Source organism: Stegastes partitus, unplaced genomic scaffold (assembly GCF_000690725.1).
Source record: "Stegastes partitus isolate 25-593 unplaced genomic scaffold, Stegastes_partitus-1.0.2 Scaffold1869, whole genome shotgun sequence".
Classification (NCBI taxonomy): domain Eukaryota; kingdom Metazoa; phylum Chordata; class Actinopteri; family Pomacentridae; genus Stegastes; species Stegastes partitus.
In genome coordinates this window covers 76,740-88,260 of record NW_007579600.1, presented here as the reverse complement: position 1 = coordinate 88,260, position 11,521 = coordinate 76,740, and the positions used below count along the sequence as shown (strand labels likewise).

The 11,521-nt window shown below is 39.1% G+C and overlaps 1 protein-coding gene across 1 annotated transcript; it reads right to left on the bottom strand.

The window, feature by feature from the left end:
• Positions 1-516: 516 nt before the first annotated feature.
• Positions 517-10,962, bottom strand: cops3 (COP9 signalosome subunit 3). The gene is made up of 12 exons (XM_008302743.1): positions 10,790-10,962; positions 9,649-9,778; positions 8,587-8,699; positions 8,104-8,153; positions 6,836-6,928; positions 6,364-6,543; positions 6,036-6,176; positions 4,599-4,772; positions 3,603-3,689; positions 3,102-3,215; positions 2,903-2,983; positions 517-1,043 (listed from the first exon to the last, which is right to left on the bottom strand). Exons 1-12 carry the CDS (start codon positions 10,842-10,844, stop codon positions 990-992), a joined length of 1,272 nt encoding a protein of 423 aa, XP_008300965.1. The 5' UTR covers positions 10,845-10,962; the 3' UTR covers positions 517-989.
• Between the last annotated feature and the right edge of the window lie 559 nt (positions 10,963-11,521).

Here is an 11,521-nt window from a genome sequence, read left to right as displayed (position 1 = left end):
GCGTCTTGATTGGTCGGATTTTCCTGCAAACCACATCCGCTCGTACGAACACAATCATTGGCTGAAGCATAAATCAGCTTCATCGTATCAATCAAGAATATTACAATCAGGAGTGCATGAGGATTCAAATGTAAACCTCAAGGATGAAGAACCGAGAGTCTTTTCACAAAGCCATGAAACCCAGAGCTATATTCTTAAACAATTTATTATTAACAGATCCACAATCGCAAAGCTCAAGCTCCCAAAATGACATGACAGTTTGGTTTCATCTGTTGACTTCACCTCTTGTAATAACAAGCTGTCAAAACGGTTTTTCTGTACAGTGCTCTAGCGACCTCTAGTGGATCCGACCTAAAAAAAAAAAAAAAAAAAAAAANAAAAAAAAAAACAGTGCACCAGATTGTGAACGACTCCTCCATTGTGCCGAGTTTGGTCAAGGGCATGTCCATGTGTACAGATTTTTGCTATTGATGATATCTACATTCTAACCAAAAAGGAGTGAGAGGGAAACGATCATTGCAGTCTTTACAAATGTAGAATATAATCAGATTTATTCCTCGTCAGCCATAGTTGTTTTACCTCATATGTAATGCCCTCGAGTTTACGGCCATCATGCAGCAGAACCAAAACAAACAGTGAGATTATTCACACATATGTTTGGAACAAATAAGTCCAGTTTTTATTATTGTGGTTTCTGTTAATGTAGCAGTGGCGCTCCAACCTGAACATTGATAAATAAAACACTGACAAAATTGTAATCTTTTTTTTTTTTTTTTTTCTTTTTTCCTTTTCTGTAAGGATCTTTTGTTATCCTTAAGACACTGTGAAGTAAGAATAACCAAATTTATCATCATTCCACACAATTAGATTTTCCTTGACCAATGTCCTTATGCAATAGAATGTTTGTTTTCTTCTTTTAAAAAAATCCAACTCATCCTGGGAAGAACGTGTTGGGTGGCTGCAGCGTTCTGTCCCTGTCAAAAGGCCCCTCAGGAATAACTTGATGTTTTGCTACCAACATCATCCTCCTGCGATCCCATACTCTGGAAACAAAGCAAAAAAAAAAAAAAGTGTGTCAAATGTCAAAATGGTGAACAAACAACTGGTTGAAAACCTGTTCCTGCAGCACTTCCATAAACAATAGCTGATTGTTTGTTATGGCTCTGAAGTAAGGAGGCCTGAACTATGAAGCAAGATGTGCGGTTCGCGCTGTAACTTCAGGTTTAACTCGATTTTCACAGCTATGATGGTGGTTCGCTTCTTCCTGGGGTACATCATTGCGGTAACTTGGCCTCTGCTGCACACCTAACCTGCTTTGGATGCTCAAAATAACCAACGACAACATGCAATAAAGCTGCTTCCTGATCGATCTATTCTCATTCAGTCCTAGAAGATCCCATCGGAGCTCAGACAGTGAGAGGTTATATTTTCGGAGGGAGCAATTACATTTTTCTAAAGGTCTTTGCATAGTAATCCTTCAGCAGAGACTGATTAAAACATTAAAGCTTTTTACTAGTTGACCTTGTAATATTTAAGCCTCCTTACCGGTTTGAATACTTTTAACACTGCCAGGGTTGCAGCAGAAAGAATGAGGCTAAAATTGTCTTACACGCCTTAAGAATACAACACTTACATTTAATGGAGCACACAGCGGTAAATGTCGTCAGATCTAGTTGTGCCTTAATGACGGGGCAGTGATATTGATAAGCATATCAAATTACTCATTGACACAGTCAAGCAACTTTTTGCCTCCTGGCTTTGGTGGCAGCGACTGCATTAACCCTATGAGCCTTGGTCTATTTTCACTTTTTAAGCTTGTTTTGGTCATTATAAGGGCAAGTCATGCAGGCTGTATTTTGTTGTATTTCATAAGTCTGCTGAAATTATTCTTATTTTTTTTATATGTATCTCACCATTAAGTGTACGCAGTAGATGTCTTTTCATAACTCTGTAGTGGAGATTTTCTGAAATCTGACAACATCACAAGCATGACGGTAGGATACTGCATGACTTAGAAGTTAGGAAAAATAGATGCAGCAAAGCTTCATCGGTCTTCATAATGGTACTACTTCGGGATCAACAAATATAATCACTCGAAGCTACAATTTCACTTTTTTCTTGTGATTTGTTAACCTTATGTATGCAATGATGACTTCATGTGTACTTAGTAATGGGTGTGTAGATGGACACAGTTGTGTGCAGGTTGTTTCTCAATAAACTTAATAGAAATTCCAAATTATTGTTTTCACAGACACTTTGTTGTACTGACAAGCAACACGCATTATTAGAAAGGTCAAGTTATGCAGGTTCAATTTGATAGGCACAACGCATCACTGCAATAAAAGCAATAGAACTAAGTAGAAGTGTTGTGAATTTCAACACAAATTAAAATTAAAATGAATAATTAAATTACTGATATTTGTTTAGGATTATAGTTTGTCCTTGTGAGCAAAATGCGACTTGTTCATGTTTGCGATTGGCCATCTGGTGCTAACACTGTTTGAACTTTTAATCTCATTATGTTCCTCTTCTGAAAACAAACTGTTTTGGATTGTTATATATGTGCAGTGGCAGTGTTTCATCATTCTTAAATACCAAGAAAGGCCCCTTTTTTTACATTGCAGATGAACTGTACTGTGTTGTACTCTTTCCGTTTGTGAAAATAACGTACATTCCTTAGACTGATTGCATAAAGCCTTTTTTTAAAAAATGTTATTCGGACATCATTCATAATTAAAAAAATAACGATGGCTAGATGTACTATAATCTGTCATGACGGAAATCTTGCACCAAAGTACTCATTGGCAACAGGTTAATGCCATAAAGCAAAATGCAGCAATATTCACATAGAACCAAGTGTGAATATGAGAAAAGTTTGATATGCTGTTAAAGACTGTCTCACCTTCTGCACAAATTGTGGGTTTACTGTGATTTCCTGATCCATAGACTTTAGTTTCTCATCCAGCTCTATACATTTCAACATCTGAAAAGAGAAAATTACACATTCAATTAAAAAAAGGTAGCTGCCAATAAGGGATTCAAGTGTATCAATGTGAAACTATTTGGGAAAAGCACAGGAAAATAGAGCAGAGCATCCCCACCTCTTGGTCAATTTTGTGGAGCATTGCTGGGTTGTTGTATTTTTCGGGGTTGTCGTGGAAGCAGACCATACCATCCTTTTGGTTAATGCTAGCGTAGATCTCACCATCTTCAATCTGCAAAGAAGTACAAGGAGGAGCATGAGGAAAATTGACCACAAAATATCAGTCAAACTGCTAGTTGGTAGAAAGTCAGATGTAACACTTTAAATGACATCAGGAATGTGATTAAAGACAAGTAAGTAAAAACACAACAGCACAAATTTAAACCAGCTGAAGTTCCTAGCCTTATATTTCTAAAGTGAGTATGTAAAGAGCATTCAGTGTGGAACATATAATACTGTATGTGGTACAACATATGCAATGACTTGTGCTGAAGAATCATAAAGTACATTCACTATCATAACACGGATACTGACAATCTTTCTCCATCAGCATAGGTTTCAAAAGCACTGATGACAGCTGTTCTGTGTTTCATGGTTAAGTCCTCACGGGCCAACTCACCATGTGTAAGACGTATTTCTCTGCCTCCTGGGGGCCTGAAAGCTGCACTCGACTTGCCATGTCTTGCAAAGACAGTGTCAGAAAGGTCTGCAGTGGGGTGCGTGAAACAGAAATTGACATTAGAGCTGCTCAACCTGTTACTGTACATGTGAAAGTACTTTTCTTTGAACGCTGAACGTTTATTGGGTGCCTGCAATTGGATGATTGAAACTCAAGCTGCTCACTTAAATGCAGACAAAAACTTATCAACAAGTCACCAGAACTCACAAGTCTCTTATTCACTGTATAATTCCTCTAACGTCAGTAAAATATGATTAACTTGATGAAGATCATACTGCTACTTATAATCTCAATACAAGTGTATGTTGATATGTGACTACAATCTGGGGATTGAGTTCAGAATACACTTGTGAATACTAATATTTAAAAAAAAGAAAGGTGGAGACATTATTTATTCTTACTCAGAACAATCCAAAAGTATCAGGATATCACGTCAGCTAAGTGTAGCAAAGCCTTTAACACCAGTTCCGTCTGCTCTCATATCATGATCTAGATACTACATTGACTGATGACTGAGCTCTAGCTGAAGACAGCAAGCTCTTGTTTCATTTGTGTTTGGACATGCTTTCCAAGAATAAGTAACAGCTGGTTATCAGATGTCTACATCTGTCTTCACACACCCAGATTTTGGGGATGTTTCTCTTCATTTGAAACATTGTGACTTCCAGTGTACTGCACTGCAGCTGACCTGGAAGACTAAGACACATTTTAGATAACTCTTTTCATTTTTGTCAATTTTTCCACTCTCTTTTCCTCAAATAAATTCATCCCATATGCCCAGCCTGATGTCGCCAGCACATGAGCTATACATCATGTGAGGACGTAAAGACTGGAAGAATCCCGCCCACACTTTCTCCTGAAGACATCTGGTGTGTGCTAATATATAAATCAAAGCGCTCACGCTCATTTAACAAACACACAGACGGTGCAACCCACCTTTGTTAGCCTCTGGATGTTCTTCTTGTAGAGGGAGGAGAGGCACTGTTTGACCAGGCCTGTGTTGTTGTCTCGTGTGAAGGTCTCGCTGTGTTTGTTGACCAGGCTGCGCAGCTCGGCCGGGTTGTTGGTGGTGTAAACCTGGGCTAACTCGTGGTATGCGTTGCTCAGGGGCTGAGGGCAGAGGCAAAAACAGAAACGACAATATAGAAAGAAAAGACATTAACAGTAGAAAATGGATCAGCTGCAGACGTGGATCTTTACTGGCTGTCACAATTTGTTCAAACAGCAAGCGACCTGATTATGAAGTCATTGCAGTAAACTCATTTCCTTAAGAGATGAATGGACATTAGCAGATGTTGGGAAACTCAGTTTGTAATTTTAGTTCGTCTTACTAGAACTGTAAGATTTACAGACTGAATGTTGCTAAAGTGGAACTTCTCACCGTCACCGTGGTCTACAGGTGGACAAATGTCTGCATGTCTTTGTTTCTGCTGTGATTTTATTCTTTAACAATTTGATAATTGTTAGTTCTGCCTGTAAGTGCAAACTGATCAAGCAGGAAATATTTGTTTACAGCTAGTTGTACTCACCATTTGCATGAAACTTTCTAAAAGATTCTTCATAGTGGCTCACTTTTATCTGCTTAGTTTCATAAGACAATAAATACAGGGAGGCCTACACGTGTATTTTTTAACCAACAAGTCAACAACACTAACTCTCTTTGTGCAGCCTGTTCACATCAACCTAAACATCATTACTGCACTCCTGCATACCGACTACTTACTTTCAGCAACATTTACCATTTTAAACAAACATTTCAGTTTAAGAAATGACACTGCCAGCTGTGATACAGAACCTCACAATTATCACATAGTGGCCTGATTGCAAATGTTTCAGCTGACTGTGACCGTTTTGCATAATCACTGGGGTTGTTTCCTGTCACCTGTAGAAAAACTACTGAATGAAACAAACAGCAATGTCATATTTCGACCACTATTTCGACTGTCTGTCCTGTTTTCTTCTGCTACGCTTTGATGGCACCGACTGTACATCTCAACTCTCTTAACTTGTAATTTTCGAGCAACATGCATTTTAATGAACGTCTGTTGACATTAATGGATTTAGTTGCAAAGCCAAAGAGCACAGCAACACTTTGAGCACATTTTGGTTTTTAGCCAAATGCAGAAGGAGAGGTCAGTATCTTAAAGGAGACGATTTGTCAGATGTGCAGCAAGAAACTGGCAGTCCAAGGCACAAATACCACTAAACTAAAACGAACAGATGCATAATAGAAACAGAAAAACCCAGCTGAATTGTTGATCAGATATTTGTATGACAATGGATCCAACTACAGTTTCATGATTGTGACAGCCCTAACTTCTGTGGCACTACTACACAAAAGATGAACGCCAAAACCACACTGTTCATCCTTACCTTGATGAACCTCCCTACTATTTGTGAGGTGTATTTGGGCAGCTGCTGCACTTTGCCGTGGAGAATGAGTGACACCAGGATGTATTTCTTATAGGCTTCCAACATGATGTGGCTCACTGCCATGGCTGGAGTGGTTATTGCCTGTCAAGGAAAATAAAAGCACGTAATCATTTACAGAGATACCACAAAGAAATGACAGTTTAATGTCCCTCAGGGAAAACATGGGAGCAAGTGACAAATGCAGAAGAATTACTGGTTCCATGAGAAACCAAAGAGCCACTACTGAACATCGCAATCATGTAGATATGCAAGTGCCATTAAAACGTACCTGTTCATAAAAATACAGTGCTCTTTCAAAGTTTTTGAGGCCCGTGTAGATCATGCCACCATAGTAGTAGTAACATAAAAAGTGCTTTGCGTCGTAGGCTCCATTCTCCTTACAGATGTCCATCATGTCCAGCTCCAAGAAGGGTAGGGCAGGCTTGAAGCACTTTGCTAACAAGCACAGCTGCAGGTAGAAAGGTAAGACGTGAGGATGATGGAGTGGGTTAGACTGTACAGTCACATTGTAGAGAACCTGTGCTGGGACTCAGTCCTGCTTGAATTATTTAACACACGGCATATCCAACAAATATGCATTTAGCAGAAATAGAGCAAAGACAATGAAGACAACAGGGATGACTAAGATGATTACAGATAATACAGATCAGTTAGTAGCAAAATGAAATGTGCAACACGAGCCTTTTTACAGTTAAGGTGATTTATTCCATGGTGATAATTCAGCAGAGACAATGACTCACCTGACACAGGTCTGCATGAACTGAGGTAAGTTGGTTTGTGTTCATCTGCATTTTGTCTATTGCCTGTTTTAGGACGACGACACCCCTCAATGGCTGTCAGAGGAGGAAAACATTTTTAGTTATTCAGCTGCAGCTTTCCTGAGACATTCTAACAAATGGTCCGGGCCTGTACCACACTTTAAAATTCATTAAAATATTTAGATCAACAAGGAAAAGGAAAACATGCTACTCCTGAGTGCTGAAGATGGGATGACTCATGTGAGCTTTGACTTTGTGGACAGCAGTGGAAAATAAGATTAAAATGGACTAATTTCACTGTCGCAGAGGGGAAATTGCTTTTGCAGGAAGGTGTATGCAACATTAAAAATAGTTCCTCCCACACAAAAAACTACACTGTGAAGACGCTGCACTGTGGCCTTTAATACGTCATACGAGCGTGATGGGCCTGTTGACGAGCACACATCACTTTAACGAGAACATCATGATCACAAAAATATCACACAACAGGCAACACATCAACACTAACGCAATTATTTTGGTGGAAGGAAGTTGTGGTTTTTGTTTTCTCTATTAGATGGCAGAGGCTTGAGTCATATGACTGTACTGCTGAAGCTCAGTGGGGCTGGTAAAGTACGAGTTAGTTATTAGAATTTGAAAGTCCCTGTGAATATATTTGTGTAAGTCGGTGGAGGCACATACATACTGTAAGTGAAACAGCACCTATAAGTAAACACTATGGAGATCAACTGTTGATGGGATAAAAGACTCCAGGGCCCCAAAGCTTTTAGGGCTGATAGTCTGTCTACATCAATAGATCAGCAGTCTGTCAATGAATACACACTGAAAGTGCCGAAGCCGCAAACCAAAGACAGACTGGACAAGGAGACAAAAGCAGATAAACAGACAGCACTTGAAAACAAATAAATAAACCCTACTTGCGTTCTGTATTCTCAACTGCTATTTAAACTGCTCAGTCTTCATTAGCAACCACAGCACTGCAGACTACTGCAAAGGCTGCAGTCTGTGAATCACAAATGGAAACTAATTGTTTGGCACAAGGATAACAGCATCATAAATTGCATAATCTATGAAAAAGCAGACATTGAAGACAAGACATTTTCCTCCAAGGATGGGGAGAATTATGTAAAAAAAAACAAAAAAACAAAAAACGTCTTTACTGCTGGCTCTTATAAAACAGCGCTGCATAGCTGTGCCTGAAGCATGCAACTGATTCATTTGGAGTTTGAAGAGATACTCAACAGTCTTACCTGTTTCCGCTCTACAAGGGCGTTTGTCAACTGGTGGCAGAGACCAGCAACTGTGAGAGGGAAGAGAAGAGCAAGAATAAGTTAAAAGAAAATCTATGGTTGACTGGATAGTGGTTGGTTATAAACTGTCATGTACTGCTCACATGTGTGTGCAGAACACACCTACACATCACTGCCTAGAGACATTCATGATGTAAACTGTTGCAGCAATACAATCTTAGTTTTGAGTGGTTCAAAAATGTTTTACAGTGCTTTTTAAGGGACACCTGTTTACAATATATGGTCACAACTAAAGCACCTACACAAGAAAGAGTTGGCATAATTGGGCAAATACATTCTTGACACATTAAGCAACGGAGCACGGACCAGTGCAGAAATCTGTCCTTGTGCAATTGGAAACTTACACAAAATAAGTAGAGCAAACAGAATCGAGAAAGGCTCCCATAACTTCTAGGAGTGAGATGTTAGTTGGTCAGGACTTACAAGTGTCTGTTGCATATCTAATGTGCTCTCCATTGCAGGTACTGATGAAGAGCTGGACTTGGGAGAAGAGCGTCTCAAAGTCAGGGATGTTTGGCATGGAGAACTTCACAAATCTGGAGCAAAGGAGCGGGACGTTAGCAAAAAACATTTCAGTGAAACAAAGAGACTTAATGGCAAAAGGCATGTGAGATGAAAATTACTTTATGGTCAATTTTGAAAGGTCACACCCATAAGGAGAGGAAATATCAAAATATGCAGGAAAAATGTGTGACTAATGAGCAGGGAAATTAATCAATCTGTATTGGGATTTGATGTTCGAGAAGCAGAAGTACACTAATAACATCTAGTGTGGTCATAGGTAATTGTTAGAGAAAGACTTTTTCTAAGTTGTGGAATATTTTTTTTAGACACGCAACTGAGCTCAAGTTTTACAATCATAGTGTTCAAATATTCAACAGAGCATTTCTTGACTTTCTAAATAACCAGAAATGATTACCTTCATTGCTAAAGTGTTAGGCCGCTTCGTGCCTCCATTATTAATTGTGCATGCAACAGGTAGTCTTTTACTTCTTCATAAATGTGTGAGACTTGCTAAGCAACATGCAGCCTATAATAGTTTAAAAAAAAAAAAAAAAAAAACATGCATGTACAAAACTTTAAATGAAATTTGTTTTAATCAATTTGATGACTTATTTTATCTAAAAACTAAGCTGGCACCAAAGTTGTGTGCGCCATTCTCTAACTGTTAACAGTCTTTCCCCAAAGCTCCACTACGCCTATCCTCTTTGTCACAAAAACTACAGCATGACCTTCAGCAGACACACCAATAACAGAATGTTTTGGTCCAGTTACGAAAGAAATTGAGGAGATACAAAGAGTACAATGAACTCAAGCATGAACAGGAACACTAGGCTGGACAGATCTCAAGAAAACAGGAAACACAATACAGAAAAACAGCAGCAGACTCCACTGAGAAGAAAACTGGGTCAGAGTTGTTGATTAGCAGTTACAGCATTGATGACAGCAAATGAAGAATAAGCTCAAGTGAAAGTGGGAACTTACAGCACAGCCAGCACGCCTAGGGAGTGCTCCTGGATGTCCAAGGCCCCCAGCACCGTGTCCAGGTGGGACAGATTTTTGGCCAGCAGCTCCCCACTCTTGTTGATCAACTCGCACAGCTGAGTCATCTGGCCTGGGGGGGCAAGGTGAAGGGCAGAAGAACAGAGAGAGATATTAAACCACGTTTGACCTGCCTCCATGTCCTTAAAATCTGTGGTAGATTAAAGCAAATGTCCCAACACGTTTAGGGCAGTTTACTTTGCAACTCTAGATGCAGATTAAATGTTTGAAACCACTGATTAAAGGTCAACCCACGATTTCATAATAATTAGGTTGTTATACTGAGATTTACTGCTATCGTATTGCGATTGCACAGATCTATTTTTACATTCTGTGGTACATGAGGGACACGAACTAAAAAGCAATTGCAAGGGTTACCCAAACTAGAATTGTTATTTTAACCCTCTCACCTTCACAGCTATTATAAATAGTGAGGTTAAATTAATAAAATTAGCAAAGGGTAAGAGAGGAATACTTTTTCCCCCCAAGTATGCAGAGGCATTTTCTTCATTGTTTAAGTGGTCAAATTAATGCAACATTTTGAAATTTTTATGCCTTTGAATACCAAGGGGCTATTCTTCACAAATGTAGAAGACAAACGGGCTCATTAAAGTCTTTATAACCATCGTGTTGTGGAGTATTTTAATGTAAATCGGCCGGTCAAGAGTGCTGTCAAGGCCTTGCAACAGAGGTAATGAAAGTGCGATTGACAGGTGCTTTTGAGCCAATAATATTCGCTAATTCAGTCCATCAGCCAATCGTGTTCGGTTAGGGCGGGACTACCGGTAGGCAGTCCCCAGAAATTATTTTCTAGATCAAAAACAAAAAGTACAATTTTCACATTTTGTTTGATGTGCTAACAAGTTCACGGTTATCCTTGCCGTCCCTGGGCACTAACGCATGTTCTGGTGATAGTTTACAGAACTCTTGCAGCCACAGAAAGCCATATTAGCGGTGTGTTTACATGATAAAGCAAAAAGAGGGCTCTGACCAGTTTGGCTGCTTAGCTATCGGCAAGGCATTGGATAGCATATGCTAGCTAACTAGCTAATACTTCCCACTCTAATGAGTTTAGCAACCCTACCTTGAGCGGAGAGCTGCCGCACATTGTTCACAAACTGCTCCAAGGCTGAAGCCATTATTTCCTGGGTCCAAAGAGGAGGTAATTTGCACTGTTTTTCATTCAAACGTCAGAAACAACTCCGTCCGGACTAAGACAGGGGGCCACACAGCCGCCACTGAGGTGAAGCTATCGCGAGATCATATGAGCAGAACAGACTGCAACGGGATTTACGAGCCGACCGTTGGATTCTTAAAGGGCCAGACACACGATTTACTTGAAGCTTTTAACTGTCGTAATGTTCTCAAAGGCATTTTCATTAGGAAGGAAAAGTTTGTTGAATATATTTGTGGGTCTATTTCGTGCCACTTTTATACTGAAGAATTTATTTATTTATTTATTTATTTAAATGAGGAGCTAACGTACAGTTTTCTCAGTTTAAAACTGTGGTTTAGGAATTCTTGTACTTTAGTGAAGCAGAATTTCCTGTAATTATACTGTTGTTTTTAAAATTGAAAAAACAGAGAAATTTCAGTTTTGGTTGTCAGCCATTACCTAAAATGCTGATTTTAAATAATTCTATAAATTAATCAGGTAAATAACTGAAGTATACAACTTTGTAGGGTCTGAACATTTATGTTAAAATTTGGTCAGATTGTACTTTGTATAATATTATAGAGCTTTAACTTTGCTATTTAAACTAATAAATAAAGATATTGTGAGGTCTTCACCATAACACTTAATTTAGTCAGGTAC

What these genes read in the sequence shown, in the direction of transcription:
- cops3 (XM_008302743.1), bottom strand. Translation starts at nt 10,844, where the DNA reads ATGGCTTCAGCCTTGGAGCAGTTTGTGAACAATGTGCGGCAGCTCTCC. An exon ending in GCGGCAGCTCTCCGCTCAAG is followed by an intron (nt 9,779 to 10,789) that starts GTAGGGTTGCTA and finishes TTGCCCCCCCAG; the next exon opens with GCCAGATGACTCAGCTGTGC. An exon ending in ACCCACAATTTGTGCAGAAG is followed by an intron (nt 1,044 to 2,902) that starts GTGAGACAGTCT and finishes CTTTGTTTCCAG; the next exon opens with AGTATGGGATCGCAGGAGGA.